The 27,643-nt window shown below is 42.7% G+C and overlaps 1 protein-coding gene across 1 annotated transcript in view; it reads left to right on the plus strand.

The window, feature by feature from the left end:
* Lrch1 (leucine rich repeats and calponin homology domain containing 1) overlaps positions 1–27,643 on the plus strand; it is a 178,178-nt gene that overhangs the window by 133,467 nt on the left and 17,068 nt on the right. Inside the window, exons 12-18 of the mRNA XM_051195379.1 lie at positions 498–587; positions 698–734; positions 8,500–8,553; positions 9,426–9,498; positions 20,025–20,134; positions 23,669–23,806; positions 24,796–24,873. Of these exons, the coding sequence (XP_051051336.1) occupies positions 498–587; positions 698–734; positions 8,500–8,553; positions 9,426–9,498; positions 20,025–20,134; positions 23,669–23,806; positions 24,796–24,873 (580 nt within the window). The remainder of the gene's footprint in view (positions 1–497; positions 588–697; positions 735–8,499; positions 8,554–9,425; positions 9,499–20,024; positions 20,135–23,668; positions 23,807–24,795; positions 24,874–27,643) is intronic.

Here is a 27,643-nt window from a genome sequence, read left to right on the forward strand (position 1 = left end):
GATAGGGCCAGACATATGATAATCAGCTAATATAGTTCTAAAGATTTGAGTTATAGATTCCTTTTAAAATTTGAATTGGACTCCTGTGTTTGTGTGTGTGTGAGAGAGAGAGACAGAGACAGAAGTAGAGACAGAGAGTTTCTTAGACAACGTAATTTCCATAAACAAAGCTCCTTTTAAGTCCAACAGTATCCAATGTGAGACCCTAACTACACGACCACTACAGGAATAGATTTAAACCTCATCTCTGATTATCTAAATTGTTTAGGAGTCCTAGGAATGGGAAGATGATGTGGTCTTACTGTGAGCATGGCTATTACACACATAAGTGTGTAATTTCAGAGCAAATAGCTGATAGGCAACTATGTTTGGAAAGCCTTTCTCTTAATCCTGAAGATAAGCTTTGCTTGTCAGTTAAGTGTTCAAAGTACATGGGGTGGTAGAGTTTATATTAGAAGTTTAATGATTTTTCTCCTGTCTGTTTCCCTCCTCTTTAGTCTGAGCACTGACATTACAGAGAGGAGTATTTTGAGCCTGTACCCCATGGGCTCAGCAGAAGGCTTAGAATTACCTGACCCTACATTCAAGTATGTTCACCTTTCCTAATTAAGTGTATTTTCTTTTTCTATTTTTTTACACAATGATACATTTGTATTTCAAAATCCACTGTCTCTTTTTCCTTCCCACTTTCCTACAGTGGTCAGATGCAGCTGGAGACGTCTCCAGAGTGTGAGGTAAGGACAGAGCTTGGCATTGTGGGAGGACAGTAGTAGCATTTGCTCATGTCATGTTTTTACCCATTTCCTGCTTTTATTCTCAAGTTCTGTTGATCCATTGTCCCTCACCTTCCCTGAAAGATGAGAGTTGGCTGATTCTGTTAGATTCTGTACATTTCTTTGCCAGAATAGACTCACTTGTTCAGGCAGTGGCCACTAAGATGCATAGGAAGCCTGTGCTGGGTTAGAAATGGGAAGGAGGCCCATTTGATGCAGACATTAGAGCTGAGAGAAAAGTCTGGCCAGATAAAGAACCTTGATGACATGATCAAATGAATTGAAGATGTCTGGGGAGATTAAAAGAATATACAGGAAGCTGGAAGATAGATGGCCATGCAAACATAAAGACCTGTGTTCAGATCCTCACCACTTGTGTGAAAAACCAGACATGGCAGCCTATGCCTATCATCTCAGTGGTACAAGATGGAGACATGAGCATCTCTAGGGATCACTGGTTAGCCAGCCTAGCTGAATTGGTAAAGTCCCAGGTTCAGGTAGAGCAGTGGTTCTCGACCTTCCTAATGCTGTGGTCCCTTTAATACAGTTCCTCATGTTGTGGTGACCCCCAACCATAAGATTATTTTTGTTGCTACTTCATAGGTATAATTTTGCTGCTGTTATGAATCATAAGGTAAATATCTGGCATGCAGGATATGTGACCCCTGTGAAAGGGGCATTTGATTCCCAAAGGGGTTACAACCCACAGGTTGAGAACTGCAGAGCTAGAGATTCCTACTGAGAAAATAAGGTGGAGAATGATGGAGAAAGACTCCAGATGTTGACACCTGGCTTCCACATTTGTGTGCACATAGGTATAAACACAGACACAAAAGAATATTACAGCGAGAGGCTGCTGGGAATATTTGGGGACAGGATTGGGTAGTGTTCCATGGAAAGAAGTATGGGTGCCTATAGAATAAACATTCTTGACATAAAACTAGGAATGATCCTAGAGGATGCTTATCCAAGTTGTGGAAAGATAGGTTTGAGCTAGTAGTTTGGGAGTTACAGTCTGTTTCACTATTGCTGTGACAAAACACCATGATCAGGGCATAGAAAAGAAAATGTCTAATTTGGGGCCCTAGATGTTTAGAGTCCGTGGTCGTCATGTCCTGGACCGTAGTAGGAGGTAGGCAGGCAGGTGGTGCTACAGCCATGCAGCTCTCTCTGGTAGACATACCATGGTTCTGGCATCCCCCTCTAACATCCTGGGGATATGAAACACTCTAGGTTTCATATCCATGGCTTCATGTAAAGGCCTTTTAGAATTTCCATGCAGGGACTCCGCTGCCATACACTTGACCTCAGAACCTCCCTTTGTCCATGCACCAGTGGTTCTCAACCTTCCTAATGCTGCGACCCATTAACAATAGTTCCTCCTGCTGGGGTGACGCCCAACCATGATAGTACTTTGTTGCCACTTTGTAGCTATAATTTTGCTACTTATGAATTAAAATGTAAATAGCAGATATGCAGGATAGCTGAGAACCACTGCCCTAGAGGAAGAGTCCACAACTCCTTTACTCTAGGCCCTTCATGACTCTAAACCAGACTACATGGCCGATGCTGACAAATACAACTGATCTCCTTGGATGGAGCCTGACACCCTCCTTGCATTACATTTACACAAGCGTTGACCCGTTGCTTTTTTTTTTTTTTTTTTTTTTTTTTAAGGACCAGAAACTCTTCTGGGCCCTTTCCCAGACATTGCAGACTAGCTGGGTGGGGTCTTGCTCCAAGGTCACCAGTCCCTTTGCTCCACTTGGCATCAAGCATCTCCTCGTGTCTTTTAGAACAAGCCTGGCCTCCGACGTTAAATTTCCTGGTGCTCTTTCTCTTCTCAAGCTGTACATGTTGAATTTCTGTTTGGCATGCTTGATACTTTTCATTGTAGAGCTGCATAAGAGTTATTACTAACAACTACACAATTGAATAAAGATGAGGCTGTCTTCAGATATCCTCTGCCAAAGAAATTAGTCCCAAACTTTTCAGTTTAGCTTCAGGCAGATTCTTCTTAGGAAAAGGGCAAAAAAGCAACCACCTTCTTGCCAAAATATTACGAGTGATCTCTAGCTCGGTTGCTAACATTGTTCTTCTCGGAAACTGCCTGGGCTTGGCCTCCATGCTCCTGTTGCTCTCAACACTACTGTCTTCCAAGCTCCCACTAGGGTAGCCCTGCTAAGCCATTCTTACAGCATTCAACTGCTTCCCCAGTTCAAAGACATCCATCCACACTCCTCTGGAAAATCAGAATGGTCTGACCCACCTGTCGCAGCAATAGCCCACTCCTGGGACCTACTTCCGGCTGCCTCTTTATTGCTGTAACAACACCCTGACCAAGGCATCTTACAAAAGAAAATGTTTAATTTGGGGCTCATGGTTACAGAGCCATGGGGGGGGGCATGGTGGCAGGCAGGCCGGCATGGTCCTGGAGCAGCAGCTGAGAGCTCACAACTCAAGTTCCCAAGCAGGAGGCAGAAGGAGCTGCTTCCAGAGACATACCTTCTCCAGTGAGACCACGCCTCCGTAATCCTTCCGAAACAGTTCCATCAACTTGGGATTGAGTATTTGAATATATGAGCCTGTGGGGGTCATTCTCACTGGGACCATCACCCAGCCTATTACAATCTATTCCATTCCTCATAGGGAGTGGATTTAAGATGGCTACTTGAAATACTGGAGCTATAGTGAGTGGATTTAAGATGGGTACTTGAAATACTGGAGCTGCCTGCACAGGTACTATGAAGTAATAAAGCAGATTCACACTCAACACATCTGTGCAAAAGAAATGTAAAGGGAAGAGTTGGGTTTGCAGAGAGTATGGTTACATCGTTACAGTGTTTACATTGCCTAGCTGCCCTGTCTCTGAATTGCTAACTCTGTGCAACTTAATTAACCTCTCTAAATTTGACTTTTATTTTTGGTAAATTTAAGTCTAATAATAGCTATGTGTACAGCTCAAATAAGACGATTCAGGAGAAATCTCGCAGCAGTGGGCACATAAATGCTAGCTGTCTCTCTCCTACTCTGTTATTGTTATCGGTGTGGTCTTCAGACAGAGTCACAGAGCCTCCTCTGCAAATGAACCAGGATTGAACAACAGGGTACTTTTATTGGCAGGTAGCCTTGTGCTGGTTTCTTATGCTCTCAGTGTAAGACTGAGTTTGCTTCTCTGTAGACTCACTTTTTAAAAGACTTTGTATTTGTATGAGTGTTTTGCTTATATGTATGTACCACATACATGCCTGGTTCCCACAGAGATCAGAAGAGGGCATCACATTCCCCTGGAACTGTAGTTATAGATGGTTGTAAGTTGCCCCTTGAGTCCTAGATTTCAAACCTAGGTCCTTTGAAAGAAGAGGTGCTTTTACCCTGAGCTGTCTCTCCAGCCCAGCTCTGTAGACTCACTTTTTAAAACAGTTCTATATTTAGAAATATTTTTAACTTCAAAAAGATTGCAAAAATAAATTACAAGTTCTATAAACATTATAAAAATATTCAAATCTTCCATTTACATTTTTCAGTTATGGAATAAATATGGTCAGTATACAAATCCAAGATGTTACAAAACTTGAAACTTTTTAACAGTACACCACAAATATAAAATTCTGCACTTGACCTTATGGGACAGGTCAAAGTTAATATGGGTGCACTTGAAAACACAAAATAAAATCCTCTTAGACCATGTGTATAAGGCATACATGAAATGAAAATGACTGTTTGATTTGGGTCCTGTTTCCAAGCTCCTGTTTGGGACAGGGAGATTCAACCTGATGTTTTCCCACATCTGCTGTATTATTTAGAATCTCTCCCTTTTTTCTCCACATCTGCAGTTCTTTCCATAGCTCAGTGTGGATGTCACCCCCCTAAGCATTTCAGTGTTACATTGTGTACACATACGGATTCCTCTTCTGTAGACACATTTCTGTCTCCCACTTCCTAAGTGTATGCTAATTAGCTTGTTTTCCTGTCACCAGCCTTCCAAATTCCAGAGATACCAGTTGATCTAAAATAGCTCTCTGAGCATTCCTGTCCTTCTATGTGGGCTTCGGGCTAGTGACAGGCTTTGCATTTGGTTGCCGGATCTCTCTGGCCTCTTTATCGTCGTCTCCTCTGCTTTGCGACATTTCTGAGAATGATGATTCTGTGATGAAACTGGGGAGGATACGGGCCTCTTCTGTTTTGGTGTTTTGAAATAGGATCTCATGTAGCCCAGGCTGTTCTAGAACCCTGATAGTTCATAAGATAACCTTGAACTCCTAATCATTTTACAGCTACCCTCCCCCCCCCACACACACACATCTGGGATTATAGACATATGCCACCCCAGCCTGCTCTAGGCCTTTTCTTTTGTAAACAGGGTCTAATGTATTTTAAGCTGGCCTCCCACTCGAAATGCAGCAGATGGTGATCTTGAACTTCTGTCCATTCTGCCGTCACCTCTGGAAGGTTAGGGTTACAGGTATGCATCATGTCTAGTTCATGTAACATGGGGGATTGAACCTAGGACCTTGTGCATACTAGGCCAGTACTCTACCAACTGAGGCACATTTCCAGAGCCTAACCCTGACATTTCCTTGTGGTTGAGATCCTGCATTCTCCTTTTGGATATTGCCTAGGTGCTGTTGTGTGCTTTTCCCAGGTCATCGGATTGGGTTTTCTTTCTCCCATTGCTTGTATTCATGCAAACATTCAACTGTAGCCTATCCCCACTGCATCACTGTATTATAATTTCATTTTTCCCATGTGACCAATGAGACGTCTGTGAAGAGATGCTTCAGCTCCCTCAGACTGTCCTGCTACGTGGCTTCAGGGTGATGAGGACACAAGACTTCTAGACAAAAAGTAGCCTCACTGTAGCTCCAGCGCACAGTTCTAACATTGTGACCCTATTCACAAAATTCCTGATATTGGGCAAAAGGAGGTTTTGCTGGGTGCCAGGGTCACGTGCTTCATATTCTACATGCCTTATCAACACAGGTGCTTCTTGACTTACAGTGGATTTCTGTTTCCAGTAAACTATTGCTAAGTTAAGAACAGTGTCAATTTGAAAATGCATTTAAGCTACCCACCCTGGTGAGCACTGTTGCTTTGCCTAGCTTGCTGCTAATAGGTTCAGAGCACCTATGCTAGCTTGCAAAACATTTAATGTAATGTCTACTTTATAATAAAATCTGAAGTAATTGATTAACTGTTGTACTGAAAGCATTCAGTAATTGGCATGGGTGTGTCCACCAGTATCATCAGCATTCAGGAGGCAGAGTCAGGAGGATCAGGAGTTCAGTGGTAGATTTGACTGACTGACAGGTTTGAGGCAGGCCAGGGCGATGTGAAACCCTGTCTCAAAAACAAAACAAAACAACAACAGCAAAAACCCAAACAAACAAAAAAATCAAAGTGTGTGTGTGTGGGGGGGTGAAACAAATGGTGATGGTTGGATTGGTGCATTTTTTACACAGGAGTAAAACAGAAATTTTCATGTAGTCAGGACTTTCTTCTGCCATCTCTTCAATAAGTATTCTCTGGATGCTACTGCAAAGACCATCGGGGTCCTGCTCTTAGCCATACATACTGCAGATGACTGTTAGGAAATGCATGACCCATTCATGGATGCAGGACATAAAATTCAAGGTTGAGTGACTGGCTGAATCAGTTGCCATGGTAATGGGTAGGCCCAGCAATTTCACCATACTGTGTTGCCTCCCGCTTTTCAGTCTTGTTACACTCCAAACTTTAGTGAGGCCCAATGACATCAAACCTTTCCTTAAAAGTTTGTCTTGGCAGAAGGCGAGAAGCCCAGCACACTTGTGAGTTCATGAGCAATGTTTCTAGGAATATGGAAAGGGTTTGGAAAGGATAAAGAAGATGGATATGAGACCAGTTCAGGATTTTGTCTGTATCTAATTTTCATTTGGCAACTCTGTTAACATCCAAGCAGCAGCCACACCTTCTCCTCCAGGGTGAACTTCCTGCTTTGGCCAGGCTGATGCAGGCCCAGCCCTACAGCCTTTACCCAAAAGTGCAGCCTGTCTGGCTGCAGATGGTGGAGCATATTTTTAATCCTCACACTGAGGCAGGAGGATTTCAAGTTCAAGGTGAGCCTGAACTACATAGTAAGGCCCTGTCTCAAAACCAAACCTAGCCATTTTCAAGATTTCCAGAGCTTCTAGGGGCCAATTTCCTGAACTCATCTCCGTTCAGTTTATAGTGCTCTTGGCTATTTTAGAATGCTGTGAGCTTGTTTTCCTTTGCTTCAGTGAGTAGCCATGTTTGGCTTAAGGCTTTCTTATTTTCCTTCTCAAGGCAGCTCTGGGTCCATAACAGGCAGGTTCCTATGACTTCCAAAAGGAAGGGATGTGAACGCCGATGCGATGCAAAAAGGGAGTCATGAGATGAAGGAAGAGGAAGGTGTGGCTTCTTGAGGCCACTTGTCCTGCTTCTGGGGTCTCACTTGTTATTCAGTTACATGTCTACACCCCCTTTCAGCAGACCCCTATCAGTTTGCCAGTTGCCTATACATGCTGGGTGTGGCCCTTTTGGAGTTAAGGACTGGAGTGTGAGGCTTGTGAAGTAGCAACATTGTTGAGTGTACAAAAGGTTGATGTTGAAAGTATTCCAAGAAGAATACGGTGTGGTTTGCTATCCTACATCTATTTTCTGTGTTCTTTGGGAAAGGATTGTATGACAAGAGGAAGGACACTTGGTTTGTGGCCAGTTTGGATATGGACCCAGAGTGAGGATGGTCTGGGAGGACTGAGTGCAATGTGTAGCCATGGCTGAGAGGTGAGGCAAGTCTTGTAGAGGGGTCTGCCTTCACTCCTATGATTTCCCTTAAACAGTACTGCAGAAGGCTGGCCACATGAAATTGGGTAGCATGAGCATCCATCCAGTAAGAATGCTCCTTGCAGGCTTGTACAGAAATAGGATTGAAGAGAGAAGGGTTTTGAGGGGGACAGTGGGGAAAAGTGGAAGAAGTTGCTTAAGATGTAGGCATGATACCCTTGTTGGCAGTTCTCACCAAACCCTTAACTGGATAGGGACATAAATGGCATCTTAACTTTACATGTAGCTTTCACTTGGGTTCATGAAAATCAGGGGTAACTTTTAATAGCACTCTTCAACAGAATGGACATCATAGATTTATACTTTTATGGTGGCATGTCTGAAGATGTGATTACCTATCCCTAAACATTTCATGTACTAACGATCACATGCAAGCCTGGCGTGGTTCCCTAGTGTTTCTCGTTATCGGTGATTGATTGCCACAGCAAACTGATATCATGGTCAGTGAAAGGCTTTTCAAGGTTATGTGGGGTTCAGGCATGTGCACTTACTGAAAGCCCCCAATGTGCTTCTGTGTATTTTGGAACTACTGGCCTGGACCATTTCTAAAAATCCATAATTAAAATGGAGAAGGGACCCAGCAGGCAGGTGGTAATGTGGCCAGGTAAGACATGTTCACAGGTCCTTGGGGAGGGTCTCCATGATGGGTCTCTGTCATCCCAGTCTCTGCTATCTTCTGATGCTTTTTTTTCCCTATGAATACAGCTGTATAGTTTTAGAAAATAGTGTAACCTTCTTCGCTACTTAACACTTGAATTAATTCAGCATTTGCCAGTGTGTGCTTCTGAGGCCAGGGCTATGATGGGAATGAGAAAGATGCAGTCCTTGCCTCCTCTTTCTCACAGAGTAACAGAACTTATGCATTTGTGTCTTCCTTAAGGTGCAAAATGACCTAACGATACAGAGTAATGGGAGCCAGTATTCTCCAGATGAGGTAAGATCCCCGAAGACTAACAGAAGCTGAGGTTTTCCATGAAGAGTGCACTGAAATACCTTTCACAGAAATGCATAGTCTTTAGCACTGGGATAAATGAGTTAATGGAAGGTTTCTGAGTTCTTTCATTAGCTGTCACTCGCTGTCATAAATTCACTTGGCTGTCTATATTATTAAAGATTAATGAGAAATAGTTTTTGAAAACTAGATATGGGGATGTCTTTAGAGAAAATCATTCAAATAGATGGCATTTACTCCTTGATACCTGTGATGGGTCAGCATGCTGTTTTGGTGAAGATGAGCGGTCTGCTAAGCATTAACTGTTTCATCTCCATGTTAGAGAGGCATCCATAGGTGTGCCCTTTGGGATGCCTGCACACACGCATTTAGCTTTGTCGGGTGAGAAGTGGATCACCAGTGTTCTGTCACTACAGTAAAAAATTTTATGCAACAGCAAAAACAGCCAGAGTAACACAATTTACTAAGGCGCCTGCAAACATTCTGTCGGCTACCTCTTACATTTCCACCAAATTTTTCTAAATGTATTTATTTTTATTTGATGTGCATTTGGTGTTTTGCCTGCATGTGTGCTTATGTGATGTCAGATCCCCTGGAACTGGAGTTACAGACAGTTGTGAGCTGCCATGTGTGCACTGGGAATTGAACCCAGGCCCTCTGGAAGAACAGCCAGTGCTCTTAACCACTGAGCCATTGCTCCAGCCCCACAAACTGTTTTTTTTTTTTTTTTTTTTTTTGATTCAAGACTTCGTTACAATGCAGCAAAATGCAGAGTGCTTTTATAATAATCCTTGACCGTACAAGTACATCTGTTTCTTCATTTCCCCATATTGTCTTCCCTTCTCACCCCGTAGATGAGAGACAACTCCCCTGCAGTGTCTCCTACTGGAAACATCACAGCTCCTTTTGGCCTGAAGCCTCGCTCAGGTATGTTAGTCTCAGCTGATTCTTATACCGAATAACTTGGATAGTTTGTCTGTGGCCTTTCCAGTGTCTGCCTGAGTAATAGGAACATTGCCACTTCCGGCCAGCCTGGGTCCTGGCGTCAGCACTGCTGCAGCTTGAGGGTCAGGTGATTGCATGGAGCTGTTTGGTCCCTGCTTCCAGGAGTGGGCAGCCTGCTTTCTTTTGAACCACGGCAAAAAAGGGTGGCAAAGGGATCATGTGAGTAGGGAAGGAACAGTCCCTTGAACATTTCACTCACGGAAAATAAAAGGGCTTCCCTTTACCCTAAACCTTCCTGGTGCCCTGATGAGCTCAGGGGCAGCATGAAAGCAGAGTCCTACCTACGATGTCTCCCATTGCTTTCTGAGCATGGTAAGGTCTCTGCATTGACTCACACAAGAGGGTGAGCATTTGAAGGAGTGTGTGAATGGTTAGGAATCGGAGAGAGAAATTCTTATGAAAGCATCTTACTCTTTGACCTACTTGATTTTAATTTGTGTTACTATATTGAGAAAAACAGTTATACAATGTGCAAAGTTACCCTCAATTTTTAAAAAAGGACTCTAGTTAGAAAAATACATTTCTTTATGTATTTCCAGTTTGGGTGCTATCTGCCTTTTTTTTAGGACCTGCTTTGTTTTACAATTTTTTGTTTCTTTCATACTTGCTGTCCACTGATGCTTTTAAGTGGATTCTAATAAAGGACCTGGACACATGTTTGTGACCACACCTGTTACAAAACACAGGTGTTCTTGGCTTTGGGGGGAAAAGCCATGACCACAGTATGAGTTACAAGTTTTTGGCTTGAAATAAAGGATCCTCTGGGAAAAACAAAGATGGTTCATTTAGAAAGGAAATGTTTTGTTATTTAAGCATATTGATTGGTGGACAGTGTGTGGCCAGGTGTGGGGGTTTCCTGGCCATTAGAATGATATAAGAAAAAAAAAAAACAGTTGGAAAAATGCCTCTAAAGTGATCAGAGTTCCTAGATGTTTTTGTTTTGCAGTCTTGGGAATTAAACCCAGGGCCTTGCATATCCAGGCAAGTGTGCTATATCTCCAGCCCTATAGAGTAAAAGTGTAGGAGAAATAGCATAAAACTCAAATTGGCTGGCCTCCTCATGTTTGAGACTAGGCATATATGGCTAAATCTGGGCTGCACTGTGATTCCCACAATCCCAGCTCTGTTCTGGGAGAGATGGAGGTCACCCCAGTTGCACCCTCTCTGCTTCATATGTGGCTGCAGACTTTTTCAAGCCTTAGGGACAGTTCTGCAGAATGTAAAAGTCATTTCATAATTGGAATCAAAAGCTGGATGCGTCTCCAGATATAGTAGTCTTTTGAATGTTGAACCCTGTGATTTAGTTGTAAAATGGATCTGGTGATTTTTAATGCATTTATAGAGTCCAGCCGTAGCTTACCAAGTCAGAGATTGCCTTGTACCTTGCACCATGCACAAATTCTGTGTGGAGATGAAAAATAAAGTGTTATTTTTAAGCCGGAGAAAACAAATACTATTTTCTCTCCATGTTTCCAATGACAGATTCCTTCCCACCCCTGAAATTAATATCTGGATATTAAGCACAAAAATAAGATGTGCTATCATTTTATAAATATCCAACTCAGAAGTTCCTGAGTGGTGGTTTGTGTGTGTGTGTGTGTGTGTGTGTGTGATTGTTTAGTTTGTTTTGCTTCTGTTAGCGGGTTAGGTTTATTTGTATGTGGACTGAATATTCAAAAGTTTTACTGAGCAACAATGAAAAGTGAGTTTAAGGCATTTCAAGGGTTAATGAAATAGTTGGTAAGGTCAGTTCTTAATTAAACACCCTATGAAACCTTATGGCAGTGTCTTTAAAAATCTACTGTCTTGATGTTTAAAAAGGATTAAAACATAGACCGCTTTTTGTAATCCTTTTGTTTGTAAATAGCAGATATATTTATCCAATTGAGCTTTGTCTGATGTGACCCACAGCTCTGGGTGAATTTCAAGGTTGTATCCTCTGATTAGTTGATTAGAAGGGGTCTGCAAAGGGTGTATAGTAGGCCTTTTACGTTCAATTGCATAAATTTATAAGTTTCCTTTCGTCTGCTGCCATGACCCTTTAGTCCTCTAAGCTGCAGGCTTGCAGAGCTGTTAAGATTAAGGATATTAACTGCATGCAAAGTATGTGACTGATGAGTACTAACACTCAGTTTTTATCGTTCTTTTTATTCCATGCGCCATCTTTCATTCTCCTATATTGTGCATTTGAATTTATACCCCATGTAATGAAATCCACTCCATTTCCATACGAACCTTATGCCACGTGTGAAATGCTGCGGCCCCTTTGGTTTCCCCTGGTCCTTGTGCAACTGTCCGCCCGGCTCTCTCGCTCTCCTGCAGACCCAGCCCTCATTCTCCCTCCTATCTCCTTCAACAAACTTACACAGGCACATACATGGGACAACTCTAGCTACAGTGTTCCATCTGAAGGAGACAGTGACAATGGTAGGTGCTTTGTCTCTTCTTCAATGCTTTTGTGAATGATTCGGTGACTGTGCCCCACATTGCTTTGTGTGTGTAGCTAGGGCCAGTAGACACCTACCTGCTCAGTACTTAGGAAGCCTGCAAGGCAGTGTCCAGACAAGCGCATGTGAATTGCTGCCTGACAGTTGATGACGTGACAGCTTACATACCCATGGGTGCTGAGTCTGGGGAGGGATTCACAGTACTCTCTTCTCTACCTATTTTTATTGGGTTTTAGACATGCTCATCTACAAAAATTTGAGCTCACACATTTGGGTGTAGAATGTGGGTGTGGTTATACACTCCTATAATCACAGGACAGGGGAGGCCACCTGAGTCTATATAATGGAGCCTGCCCCTCCCCACCCAGATAAGGTTGGTCTTTTATTATCTGTTTACCACGTGGGCTTTGAAGGCAATGTAAAGGTTCCATGGCTAATCCTAGAGTTTGCACTGAAAATAATGTTGAGGTGGAGACGTTTCTAAACATGAAGAGAAATTACTTCCCCCCCCCCGTTTCTTTTCAAAGTTTTTATGCATTTGACTTTTATACTTTTTTCCATATGAATTCACACACATTAAAGGATACTGAGTTAGTCTGAAAAATAAAATGCGTACATTTTTAAAAATTGGGGACACCAAGTGAATCTTAATATGGACATCCTAACTTTGTCTCATTAAAGGGCTCAAGATAAAAAAGTAAAATAATTTAGAACTATATGCCACATATGTCCCAATCTCAGTTATGGTTTAATACTAGTTGTGAACATTTTACCTCAAACTACAGAGTGACAGAAGAAATATTAAAGAGAAGTGAGATGTGAGACATAACCACCAGGCATAGCGGTGCATATGTTTGGGTTGCTGGGTGTGCCGTCTGTAATATGGTTAGTACTTGGAAGATAAAGTTGGAGTACTTGCTGTGATCTCTGCTTAAAATTCAGCCAAATTTCCTACTTACTAAAGAATAACGCATATTCTAATAGACTAATTCTACAAGGAATACTGGTACTCCATAGTTGTCCAAATCTGTGGTTCTCAACCTCCCTAATGCTGTGACCCTTTAAAACAGTTCATATTGGGGTGACCTCCAACCATAAAATTATTTCGTGGCTACTTCTGAACTGTAATCTTTCTACTGTTATGAATTCTAATGTGAATATCTGATTTTTTCGGATGGTCCTAGGCAGCACTTGTGAAAGAGTTGTTCAACTCCCAAAGAGGTTGTGATCTACAGGTTGAGAACTGGGGGTCTAATGTTCTTCTCTGCAAATAAGCCCAATTTAAAAAAAAATCATGAGACAACCCCCCTCCCCCAACTTTACATCACCCTACTTTAAATTCTGGAAGCTGAGGATGGTTCTTTGGAAACTTTCTTGATAAGCTGTTCTTTTATTTAAAAATAGATGAGCATTTATGAAGAGGAGCTTCTGCTTTTTCTTAGCACCTGGTTGTTCATGGGTGTGATGTTGCTTACCGGAAATACACCCAGTATGAAACATTTATGTATGAGTTGCTATTTCCTGGGAAATGCTGTCTGCAACCGGAGGATTTTTTTAAAAACTTGAGAAAGATTTAAAACTTTTAAACAGCAAAATTCCTGTGTTGGTATGTGAACTGACTATATCAGAATGTCCAGGTGATATGAGCACATACTTGTGAGATAGGGATCATGGATCCTGCATTCCCATCTCTTCAACTCTTTCCTGTCAGACAAATCTACATTCATTGCTGACATGCAAGGCCCCAGGCCAGGCCTTCTTTTTATTAGAAATTCTGTGTCCACAGCCAATACTCATTGTGAGCATCTAAAAATAAAACAGCCTTGTATTTATTACATGACCTATTTTTCCCCTGTGTTGAACAATTCCAGGGATTTGCCACATGATACCACAGCAATAAAAAAGGACTGTCTTCAGTATTCCTCTGGACTGGGCAATCATGTCAGATGTTTTGTGGTTTTCATTTTTCTTTAATTTGTCCAAAGTGTGACACACATTTTCATCCTCTGTGTATTAGACTTTGCCTAGTGAATACAGTATGTTTTCTAGCTCCAGTAGAAGAGCTGAGGCTCATGGCAAACATGCTTTCCATGTTGTTCTAGATACTTCCATAGAACAGAGTGTTCTATACCAGGCCTTCTTGGCATGTTCAACAGTGTTTATTTACACATGTATGTTGTTTCCCCGGTTTCTTCATTGTCTGACACTTGTGGCCGTCCAACCTTGTAAACGATGGCTTAGACTACCATAGTAATTTTTAGTTACTAACTTTGGCAAACTTGGAATATTCATCCCTTTGTTTATTGCCTCATTTTGCACACAACATCTTCTCTTTTTATTTAAATCCCTTCCAACATTCTGTTCCAAATTGAACTCATTTTAAATTCATTGTTTTCTTTGTAATATATTCTTTAAAGAGATTTTTTTTATGGCAGATAAGCTGGACAAACCTTGGGTGTTTGGAGACCACAGTTTTGGAAGTCAGTCCCCCCTGACAGGGACAGACGGCATGGTAGTCCATCTGTGATTCTGCCTGCCTGTGCCACAGGCTGGGGTGGCTTTTCTTCCGTCTGATCATTACTGAGAACTTACCCTCTTCTGACCTAGCTCTTACACCTTCTGTTGTGGCCTAGTCTTCCCTTCCCCCTTTTACCTGGAAGGTAAAAACCCATCCTGGCTTTTTTTTTTTTTTTTTTTTTTTTTTTGAGCCATCTCTGCCTTCTCATTTGAGGTGAATTCATGGGTACTAATTTAGACTTGTTTAAAGTTGCTCTTCTTATAAGAGTGAATGAATGGGCATCCACCTCTGGCCAGTTTACAGACATCCTTGTTTCTTTTGTGGTGACAGTATAGCACTAAGGTGTCATTCTTCCCATTACAAAAATAGGGAACCTGAGTCTGTGTAAGGTTCCTCAGTGGCTTTCAACTGGCTTCAGGTTCAAATGTTTGGCCCCCAGGTTCAGACACATTAGGCAAACACTGGCATTGAGTCTAAGCATTTACTTGTTTGTGTTTATCTTTTTATATGGTACATGGTAGACATAAGATTGACAATATCCAAGTTCAGTAAACTGCCCACGATAATATGAGAGGAAATATCAGCATTTGAAGGGCCGTAAATGCACCTGATTCACTTGGAGCACAAGAAGGAAATGAAGGACTTTATTTGCCTGATTTCTAACCTCCAAGAACCCAAATCTAAAGCCTGTAAGTGTTCACAGACATTACATTTCTGCCCTTGAATTTGAATGTATTAAAAGGTACTCCAGCCCACATTCTTAACTTCTGGAAAGAGGAAGCTAAATTTTAAAGCCTAATGCTTTCACACAGATGAAATTTCCTTTAATTCTGTTTAGTTTGGTAATAGGAGTGAGTAGGTTAGTAAACTCATAATTTGAATGCAAAGTGCATGAGGTTTTTTGTTTTGCTGTGTTTTGTTTTTGTATCAATGAAGTGTTCCAAAGCTCACTTAGTGCTTTGGAACTAGTAAGCTTTCCTTCCTTAACTGAAAGGTAACAGCTGGAGGAAGAATTTTGTTTTTTGCATCTGTAAAGTGCCGTCCCGTGCTAAGCACATCTCCAACACACATGCACCTCTGAAAGAGACACACAGTCTCTACTGTTGTGTAACTTTTATATCAGAGGCTAATGTATTCAAATTTGGAAAGTCATTTGGGGTCTTTCTGTGAGAGGAGTCATCAGGACAAGGAAATTTCTATAAACTCTTCAGATGCATCCATCCTTCCTGAGAGAGTCGAAACACTTGTTTCCTTTACTCATCAACAAACCTGTCTCAGCATACTTCTTTGTGGGATGCAGTAGAGCATGCCTTCGGGCTCTTGCAGAGTCCTGTCTATAGTGCCGTAATACAGAGTGAGGAGTGCCAAGAGATACACACAGATAAACACCTTTGGATGCTCCTGGGAAGTAGAGATTATGGAGATAAGGTGAGGAGGCCAGTGATTGGAACATAGAAAGGATGGAAAGATCCCTGGAATACCCCCTTCTACGTACGTACGTACATACATACATACATACAGACAGACAGACATCTCACCACCCCCCACAGGCCTGTGTTTAGAAATTTGTCTTCTGCTGAATGAACTATAAGCAGCAAGCCTTATGGTCTGTTGTAACTGGTAATGATTATTCCCTAATAATTCAGCAGCAAAGAGTTCATTTTTTTCTCTGTGTCTCAACCATCTGCCCCCTCTCCTGTGCTCAAGTGCATATTCGTGGAGGCACATGCGTGCACACTCGTTCACAGAGCTTGCTTTCCCTCTTTTTGACTTACGTTGAAACAGGATGGCATTGAAAAGCAGGTGCTAACAATTTTTTAATATTGTTAATATAACTTCAAGTTAACCCTTCAGTCCCCGGAATTGAGTAGGGAGCGCTTGAAATGCTGTGATAGAGAATGAACACAAGACAGGATGATTCTTCCATGGGTCAGTCTTCCTCAAGACTGGCTTCAGAAAAAGTAAGCTGGCAGGCTTATAAGCTGAAAGAGTTTCTTCAAAATTCTTAAATAGTCCACAGAAGTTATAACTAATTTGGTGTATACACTGCCTATACTCCTCATTTCCAATAATTATATGTACACTTGAAGTATTTGCTTAAAACTCTAAACTACAGTTGAAATGCCTGTAATGCTTTTTGATTGCTTGCTGTTCACAGAACAAACACCCCAGTGTGCAGGTTTTGTTTTTAAGAGGCATGGGAATTTAAAATAAACAGGCATGTCAGGAAATGAAAACCCAGACCTCACTGCAGAACCCTGATATACCTCGCAGGGCCCTGGCAACACAGACGCTTGGATTGTTAAACCAGAGTTTATAGTTCCTTCAACTTCCTCATATTCTCATATTCAGAATCAATCCTCCAATAAAAACATATTGAACATATCAAGCAGATTGTATACATTAGATAAGATTTCCCCAAGAATAAAGGCAAAAGGGAAATGACCTCTGAAGAAAACAGTAGGCCCATTGGAGTGGAGTCGAGGTGCCCATTGGTGACATGTGGGTGCACTCCCAAGCTCTGCCCACATTCCTTGCTTTTTTGGAGAATTTAGTTAATATTTTTGCAAGATGAGGTTGCTTTTAGGTTTTACGTTGCCTTTCTCTTCCTGTTGCTGTGCAGCTGTCATTTCTAATGTGTCTCCTTCCTTCCTTCCTTCCTTCCTTCCTTCCTTCCTTCCTTCCTTCCTTCCTTTCTTCTTTCCTACTGGTCTTACTTCAGAGATTCCTGTGGCATGCTTTTTTTACCAGTGACTTCTTGGTTCACTTTCCTCATAAATCCAGGGTGCACGCTCCATTCTATCATTGTGGAAAAGCCTTGTGTGCACTAGGTCAGCCTCATTCTCCAAGAACTGAGTCAAAGACCGTGTCAGGCTTCTCATCTACCCAAGCATCATAGTGTAAGGAGTAAGATTTTTCTACCCGCCGCTTGGTCTGGTCCCGCCGCTGTGCCAGCCCCAATTAACACACAGAGACTCTGTATGTGATATAATTCTGTTGGCCAGTTACTAGTTTCTTATCGGCTAGCTCTGTCTTAATTATTAACCCATTTCTATGTATTTCCACGTGGTCTTACCGAGAGCGGAGGAATGGTGGTTCTCCCTTCTCCAGACTCTCCATCCTGACTCCTCCTTACTACTTCCTCTTTCCTCCTCGTCTCCTAGTCCCACCTATCTTGCTTTCCTATTGGCCAACAGTGCTTTATTCGTTAAACCAGTATGAGAAACATATTTACAGAATCGCATGTCCCATCATCTCAGTGCTGTTTCTGGCATCTTTGAGTGCATGTAGAAAGAAAGGAGCAGGACCCGGATGGATACAGTCTCCCAGTAGTAAATGTTTAAGTACAGGAAGAGCACGAGTCCTTACCCCCCCCAAGTGTTGTATTTGCAAGCCATAATTAATTTTCAGAGTGTGGTAAGCTGGGGTCGTTTCTAAAGTGACCTTGAAGGAAGTGGCAGAATGAGTGTCATAGACTCCTTGGATGGAGCACCGTTTAAAAGACAGTGGCTGGGACTCCTGTACCTGTGGTGTCTCCATGCCACTTACTAGGTGGTGGCGATTTCTGACATGGGAATTCTCTGCACAAACTGTCCTTAATGACTCAGCACTGCCATCACCTCCCAGCCAAATCTAAAAACATGAGCAGAGAGAACCATACCATCCCAGCCCCAACAGCTTTGTGTCTCCAGGCCAAAAAAAAAAAAAAAAAAAAAAAAAAAAGAACTTAAGATTCTTGCTACAGTTGCGTTACCCCCCCCCCCCAGGGCCTCACTGTCTAACTCTGGCTGGTGTATAACTCACTGTGTAGACCAAGCTGGTCATTAACTCACAGAGATCTGTCTGCCTCTGCCTTCTAAGTGCCAGGGTAGAAGGCATGCCACCCTGCCCAGCCCCTAAAATCATTCTTCACAGTAGCATATATTTATGAGGCTGCAAACCCACTTTCATTCTTTTACTTTTCATTAGCTTAAATCTTCCAGAGATGCAGCGTCACCCAGATCTCCTATCCAGTGGCCTTTGCAATGTGTTGCTTTGGAATTTGCCATGAACCAGTTCACTGTGTCCATGAATCGTTATCTTTCAAAACCAGATCATTCTGGTTTTGTTCAGTTTACCTTCGGGAGTCACTACTTGCTTTCTGCTCTATACACCTAAGCATCTCTTGCCTAAGGAAACTCAGTTTCATCTCTGGCATACACACCTTCACTTTTGAGAAGAGCTGTGTTCTCATTGGTTACTGAGATCTCCTTGTAGCCAGCAAAAATGGCCTTGCAAATGTTTCCTAGTGTACTTGCTTTTAGAAACTCTGTTCCCAGCATTCCTTGAAAGGTGCAAAAATGGCAGAAAGCCATATACAGGCTGTATTTTAATCATCCCAACTGATATTATCACATAGAAGTTTAGTGCATATGATTTTTATGAGTTTTTTCCATCGTCTATTTGTTCTGTTCTGTTCTATACAGTGCTGGGGACTGAACCCAGGACTCCATGCTCTGGAGAGTATATACTTTTCCTTTTTAACTTAAAAATGATTTATTTATTTTCATTTTATGCATATGGATGTTTTGTCTTACATATATATGTCTATCTCATATATATACATACATATATATATATATATATATATATATATATATATATGTATATGATTCCCTCAGAGGCCAGAAGAGGGTGTAGGATCCTCTAGAACATAATCGTGAGCTACCATGTGGGAGATAGAATTGAACCTTGGTCCTCTGGGAGAGCAGGCAGTGCTTTTAACTGCTGAGCTGAGCCCTGAGAGCATGTATTTTCTGAACTACTCCAGAGGAAGCAGCATTTTCCAGCTACTGCTCTGGTAGGAAGTCTAAGGCCCCTGAGCCAGATAATGAAGCCACCTGTAGTCCAGCCCCCCTTTGGGACGGTAATCCAAGAGCATCTGTAAAGAGCTGGCTTATTGAACACCAGGGTGATGGGACAAAAAGTAGAATTTTTCCATTCCTCAAATGTATAGTACAGAATATCATCAATTAGTTCTTGATAGAGGCTTATTAAACGTGAAGCCAGCAAAAACAATTTCCTACACCTGTTTCTAACACATAAAACAATTCTAATAACTTAGTTGATATAATTTAAATTTAAAGAAAGATAAAGCATACGATTAGAATATCAGTTAGAACAGAAGAAACAGTGGGAACAGAGATTTGGGTGATGGCACGCTCTCATCTCCACCCCATCCCCACCCCCCGGAAGCCCATCCCTGAATCCAGTCTATTCAGTCAGTCGTCACATAACCAACTTTGCAGTCCACACGACCTAGGACAACTCAAGAGATAGTTTCCCTTTGAGTATTCACATCACACCTTTGCTGTGAACCTGGAATTTCCTTGCTTCTGTGAAAGATAAATAATCTGGGATGAATAAATAATTTATTTAATTGAAATAGGGATAGCGCCGTGGAGCAATATGGTCTGATTTTTCCCCTCCCGTTTCTATTACAGTGTTTCTAAGACCTCAGAGAAATTTGGAATCCATAGACCCGCAGTTTACGATTCGGAGGAAAATGGAGCAGATGAGAGAAGAAAAGGAGCTGGTAGAGCAGCTCCGAGAGGTACTGGGGGGGGGGGCGGCCTGTGACGGGGTGTGGTGTTCAGGGTCAGAGCAGCCCTGAAGTATCACACAGTGTGGGGTCCAGCTATGTCGGTCCCTGCCGGACTGTTTGTTATTGAGTGAGTCACTGGACCTTGAGTTTCAGTTTCTGCTTATGTGGAAGACCCATGAGGGGGCTCTGGCATCCTATAAAAGAATGCCTGCAGGGTGTTTGCTTAATGGTAATATGTCATTAGTTTAAAGGCATTTAGCTAGTGTCCTGAAGTTTGTGTTCCAAGCGGGTCAGGGCTTTTAAATCCACCCTGTAACAAGCAAGCCTTTTGAATTCCTGTTGAAGGTGAAGCCTTGCCTGGATGTCATCTAAGATTTTCAGCTTAGTGATGGTAGGGAATGGGATTGTGTGTCCACTGTGCTGGGGACCTTCAAGGTCACTCGGAGGTCTTTCTGTCTGCTTAGGAGAATATATTTGTATAAGAAAGTAACAGTCTCATTGCCAGTGTCAGTTGTGGAAGGCAGTGTGTAAGGTATTCACATTCAATGAGAAGTAGCATGGTTACGGCCACAGAGAGTAGGAAGGAAAGCTTCTGAGATGCCACAGATTTTATGTTGAAGCCTCTCCTTTCTCTGACAAATGTTTTTTGGCCACTCTATAAGTTGGGGGCTTCTAATCAATATATACACATAGACACACACACATACACACACGTATATATACTACGTGAGTATGTATTTATTTAATGTATGTAATTATTTTAATCAAATATATATACATATACAATTGGGGAATGTATTAGATTGACTCATAAGTAGTTGTAACTGTCATTGTCTCACACTGGAGAGGCAGAGGATCCAGTAATTGCTCCATCCTTAAGGCTCGATGTCTCAGCAAACTGAATCTGGAACTGAAAGCCTGGAGGGCTCCTGCAGAGCTGCTGGAATCTAAAAGCAAAGCTTCCTTATTCCGGGTCCGATTATCCAAGCTGCCATCAGAGCATGTCCCCACATACAGATGGGTCCTCCTGCTTCAAATAACCTGACCAAGAATACCCCTCACAGGAGGGCTCCACAGCTTGTGTTCTGGTTGATTCCAGATGCGGACAAACTGATGACCAAGATTTGCCCTCACAACCACCATTGCCAGGCAGCATTGATGTGATGATGGGTGCTTATAGTCCTCCCAGAAAGCACACATGCTACACAAGCTACCTGCCCTGCAGGGCCAGGCAAGGATGGCAGTGTCCTTTGAGTTGAAGAATAGCATGGACGTGAACTCGATGGGTTTTCTTCTTACCTTGTGTCTCTCTGCAGCCAGAGGCACTAATGCTCGCAGAGTGAAGGCTTGTGTCCTCTGCCCAGACAACTAGGCAGCGGGTGGTCTAGCAAGACAGAGAGCTTTCAGACGGTGCTCTGTTCCAGCTAGACACTGGAGAAGAGGAGCTAGCTTCCCTGCTAGCAAAGGCCAAGTCAGCAGCCATGCCATTAGAGTGGTGTCAGAGAAGCTAAGGCAGAAGCCAGAAATTCACCCTCACTTGTAAGGAGCCAGGGGGGGGACCTGTGTGGAGCCTACCCGGACGAAGACTGCTACTACCCTATACCCTTTCCGAGGCCAAGTGGAAAACCTAAGTCTCTACCTTAGTCTCGCCATAACTTAGTAGGAGTCTTTGTTTTTGTGCCGGACCAGTATCCTTAAACACAGCTATCTAAAACAAGAGTTTTAAGTAAATCTGAATTTCACAACACAGTTCAAAATGTGCCCGGATTTCCATTGAAAAATCACTCCGCAAACCAAGCCGATTGGGGAGGATTATAAACCCTGTGAGCAAACTGCCCGCAGATGACAGCTCTGATCTGGCAAGGATATTAAACTTACCTGACAAAGGCTGGATATGTTGTTTCTTGGCAGAGTGGTGGGGTCGAATTCACTTGTCTACCAAGTAAGACCCCGCTTTGATCCCCAGCACTGAAGGCCAAAAAAGAAATGCCTAGAACTGTGCGACAGATTTTCAAGCAGCCACAGCAGAGGCGCCTCAGTGAGAGACACAGGAGAAGACGCCATAGTGGATCACCGAGGAACCAGCAAAGGAGGACCAAGTGGAAGTTTGTAACTGAAAAATGCATTGTCCAAAATGAAGAAAAACTGATGGAGATGAGCACAGCAGAGTGGGGTTGATGGAGGGAAGAGCCGGAATGACAGGGTGATGGACATGACTTTAAGGCTCAGAGAGAAAGCAATGTGAAAACGGATGGGCAGGGCTTGGGAGCCTGTGAAGGAGTGACATGTGCAGAGTTCAAGAAGGGACATCAGTCCCCTGGCATCCTTGTGAGAGATCCCTGTGTGCCTTCACACACAATACCATGGTCGTTTTGCAAGTTGTCGTCACTGGGAAAATTTGGCAAATAGTGTATGAAATTTCTCTGCCTTGCTTCCTAATTCTCCTGCATTGTTTCAATTTTATTTTTTTTAACTGTTGTGTCTACGGGCTCTATGTATATGTCTACGGGCATGCGTATGAGTACAGTACCTGCAGAGTCAGAGCCATTAGAGCATCTGTGAGCAGCCTGACGTGGGGGAGGGAACTAACTCCGGTCTTCTGGAAGAGCAGTATGTGCTCTTAACTGCTGAACCATTTCAGCATTTCAAGTTTAATATTTAGAATAAGGGTAATTAATTGATTTCCCAACTAAAATGCTTCCCATCATCTCCCTCCCATCCCATGTCAACACCGAGCGAGCCAGATTTGGATTTTTATCAATCCACTCTTTCTGTTTTTATAGTCTCATCACCAAAGATAGGAAAATATTGAACTTAAATGATTCACAGGTATGTAATCCCAGTGCTGGGGAGGTGGAGGCAGGAGGATTAGGATCTCTAGGTCATCCTCAGCTACCTGGAGAGTTTGATGCTAGCCTGGGCTACATGTGCCTCTGTCTCAGGAACAAACTAAAAAAGGATTTCATTATTTCTGCAGTTTTTAATTAAAGCATTTTTTTTCAGTACAACTGAATCAATCTGTCTTTATACAGAGGGCTTTTTTAATGTTGAAAATATTTAACAGGAGTGTTTTATAAACCTTCTGTGTCTGAGGTGTGTGTGTATGTGTAGATGTACATGTGAGTGTGTTTGTGTGCACATATGTGTGAACGCCAGGAGATGACCTCAGGTGTTTCTCTGGTACCACCTATACTTAATTTTTTTTTTCTTTTTTTGTTTTAGTCAGGGTCTGTCTTTCATTGGCTTGGACCCTGCTCACCAGGCTGACTGGCTAGCAAGCCTCAGGGATCCTCCTGACTTCACCTCCCCAGAGCCGGAATTGCAAGCATACACTACCATGCCAGACTCTTTGGTCTCTGGTATCAAGCTTGGGTCCTTGCGAATCCTTTACTGACAGAGCCACCTCCCTACCTCCAGACAATCTTACTCTTGTCCGCTCAGCTCATTGAGAGCAGTGCTCTAGTTCACACGTACAGCTGTGTTTAATACTTCTCTTGGCTGTGGTTCCCATTGTGATGGACTCTTTCTGCTTTCCACCCCCAGAGCATCGAAATGAGGTTGAAAGTGACCCTACATGAAGACCTAGGGGCAGCACTCATGGACGGTGTCGTGCTCTGCCACCTGGCCAACCACATCCGCCCACGGTCTGTCGCCAGCATCCATGTGCCCTCACCTGCAGTTGTAAGTAATGCCAGATAGAGGAAAACTGGCATAAAGTCGGCTCTCTTTGCTGTTATCAGGAGTCATGCTTCCTTTTGAGCTCTCTCTGTCTCTCTCTCTCTCTCTCTCTCTCTCTCTCTCTCTCTCTCTGTGTGTGTGTGTGTGTGTGTGTGTGTGTGTGTGTGTGTGTGTGTGTGCAGAGGCATGCACTTGTCCTAGTGGGTATATGGAGATCACAGGATAACTTACAGGAGTTGGGTCTTGTCTCCTACTGTGTGGGTCCTGAAATGGAACTCAGGTCATTAGGCTTGGCAGCAGGTACCTTTACCTACTAAGCCATCTTGCCAGGCCTTCAAGCTGTTATTGATAGACCCATCCCTACTGTAGCCATAGAACCTGGACCCATGGTGCCCACCCCGCTGCCCACCACATTCCTGCTATGGCCCATGAGAATTTGGTTTCTTTGTATTTTCCCTCATTGCAAACCTGTCACCAGGAATAGCTATCACCTATACTTTCTTTGCACTTATTGTTTCCAGTTACACTAGAGCTTGTGTGGCCCAAGGTTTGTGTCTTTTTGGTCCATCATTTGGTCCATTGTTGTACCTTCAGCACCAAATGCAATGTGTGTGGAGTAGACAACCAATACAGTGACATTTGTGGTATATTTTTAGGTGAACTAATGTGTTATCCAACTGTATGGTCCCATAGAATTTGTGTGCGTGTGTGCGTGCGTGCGTGTGTGCGTGCGTGCATGTGTGCGTGCATATAGGCAGATACTTAGATGTGTGAGCAGAAAACTCAGCATATGCATACAGATATGTCAGCACATCAACATTGCATACTTGTGTCTATCCAAACATCTCTCAAACACGCACATATAAATGTCTGTGTACGCACACACAGTCCAAGAATATGACCCACAATATTAAGTTTCTTATCTCTAGATGGATGTTTCTGGATAGCTTTTGTCTGAATACCATGTTGTTTCTGTATGTTTGCATTTCTAGCCAAAACTCAGCATGGCCAAGTGCAGGAGGAACGTGGAAAACTTCTTGGAAGCATGCAGAAAACTTGGCGTTCCTGAGGTAACACCAGACTTAGTTTAAATGTCCACTTTTTGATAAAAATGTCAATGTAGCTGTTGAACCATTGAATAGACATCTTGCTTTTGTTTCCCATCTTTTTTTAAATTCAAGAAATCTTGAATAAGTGACACACACTTTGAACTGAAATTGCTCTGTGGCAATGATGAAATTAAAGTGGGTTTTACATGTATGTTCAGTTCTAACGAAAAGGGGGAACCATTCCTTTTGAAGTGAGAAAATCAAAAGTGGAAAGTAAAAGGCTAATATGAGTGAATTGATAAGAATCAGTAAATGCTCTAGGTAGAAATTGCTGAGTGGCCGAGGACCAGATCCATAGGGGAGCTGTGAGCAGCAGGGTGGGGCAGGTGGGTTCCTAAGCCGGGGCTGTTGGGCAGAACCCCTGATGGCATTCTAATTGCTGATTCCTTCCCAGTGGCTGCGTTTTAAGATATGAATCACATGAATGTTCATTATCGTTGGTGGTGACACTGTGTGTGGCTTTGTAGTTTGCTAACTACTTACATTGTCACTTTATCCTTCCATCTGCTCTAGGCCCAGTTTGCAGCCCACCTAATTATACAGTTTACCTGTCCCCACCCACCATCCCAGGCTCAGCCCTCCAGGCACCCAGGCATACCCAGGCATACCCAGGAAGGTGCTTGGGGCTTTTAGAGACTTCCATATTTAATTTAACATCAAATGACTTTAGGTAGCAGCCACACAAATTAAGACATTCCTCATTGTAGTAGACAGAGATGAGTAGAAATTATATTTCCTATGGCTTCTATGTTTCCTAATGATACAGGGATAAAGCAGCTTAACAGGAACAAGCAGTTAAAACACAAAATTCTCATGAGAGGCTGATTTTGTGTATCGTATTTCAAAGTATATTGCACCCCTCTCCTCCTAGCCCCCCACTTCCCTTTCCTTCCCCCTCTAATTTTGGCCTGGGGGGAGGTTAGTGAAGGATTCCTGTGTTATTTGAGAAAAGGGAGACTATTATTAAAGCGACCTCACATCAAGCTGTGTCAATAAAAAGAAACTTACCAATTCCATTTTTGAAAAACAAAATCTGATTTTATTTACTGGTTGAAATATCTCGATGATCAGTTCTGCTTTCAACTCTGTTAAACCATGCATCTGTGTTGCTTGTGTATGTTTGGATATTCCATAAACACTCTTGGCTTCAGGTGTGTATGAAAATACAACTTTTCTGATAATTTGGTTCTGCCATGGGCTGTTAGGAGTTGCCGCTGTGCATCGGAACTCTCAAGCCAATTGCAGGTGATAAATTACAGCATCTGTGTTGGAAGGCCCTGGTGAGTTATCAAGGATCACTGTCACTTGGCTTACCCTGGAACAAAGTGAAATGTGAATGCCCTTACTTTAAATTACCATTGAAAAAGAGCAAAACAGAACAGTTTCTCAGTATGCCCCTATCGTGGTGCCCCTAATGGTGACAGTCAGCTCATAATTCCCAAGAAGGGTGAAGAAAGGTGAAGGACACTTGCCAGAGTCACATGACACAGTTGGTCATACTTTATTAGTTTTAAAATTGTAAGAGATTTTCAAGGTGTGTGTGTGTGTGTGTGCGTGTGTGTGTGTGTGTGTGTGTGTGTCCGTGCGTGTATCCTTATTTCCACTGGTGGCAAGAGCTACCTTAGGTCAATACTACCAGGAAAAAATTGCGTAAGCATCTAAACGTCTTTCCTGAGGGTATTAAGGGAGACATACTTGAATGGAAAACCAGAATTCCCTAATTGGAAAGTAATTAGCAAATCATACTGCTTGTTCGAAACATACTGTGTTCATCTTACAAGTGCATGAGGGAATGTTTCCTTTAAGGAGATGGCATGAAGTTCTTCTGTTCTCTAACACTGTGTTAGCTCCTTTTTGTCATAGGGTCGCCATTTGGAGCTACAGCCTAAAGTCAGCACAAACAGTATGTACAATGTGTCAGATACATAGGGATAGATTCAGTTCAGCGATCATATTCAAAGTCAGTGGATGGTATGGAAACAGTTTATAAAGTTGTTCTTACTTCTGTAGTTTATTCCATTTTGTAGACATCTCCACCAGTACAATCCCAGATACCTGCCCCCAGAGTTGGTCAGTGTTTGTGAAACTGTTACATACAGTTGAGCAATTGATCTTCAGAACCAGGCGGTGGTCTGTTAATTGTCCAGGAAGCTTGTCCATGTTGTAAGGGAGCATTTCAACTCACTACATGAATGGTGAGGGTGTGGGTGGAACTGTAGTCCCATGGTATAGTGAGCCCACTCCTTATAGTAAATGGTTCCAGGCTGGCGTTTGTGCACACATTGTGTTTTTGGTAGGCTAGATTCAGAGCCGTAGACACTGGTACCCTGTGTGAGGCTGTTCTAGAGATTGGATTGGTAGCTATCTCTGACCTCTGTGCAAGCATCACCTTGTCCTTAAGGCCAGTGCTTCGGTGGGCTCCTAAATCATTCAGGATAGAGTCTTTGTATCACCCACAAATCTGAGTCTGATTAAGTCTCGGGCCCTTGAAACCTGAGCTTCCTTTGTTATGTCTGAGTCAGCTTGGTCCTCCTATCCCCTCCTTTACAAGTGACAGGTTCCTTGTTGGCTAGCATTCCACATCCGGACAGCTTGAGGAATATTACGAGTAGTCTCTCTCAGGTTGAGAGAAGTCTCAATGATGAAGAATCAAGATAATTATACCACAGATACTTATGTGGTTTGCTGGGAACGCTTCCACCCAATTTTAAATAAATAACAGTGGTCTTAG

Source organism: Phodopus roborovskii, unplaced genomic scaffold, assembly GCF_943737965.1.
Source record: "Phodopus roborovskii unplaced genomic scaffold, PHOROB, whole genome shotgun sequence".
NCBI lineage: Eukaryota > Metazoa > Chordata > Mammalia > Rodentia > Cricetidae > Phodopus > Phodopus roborovskii.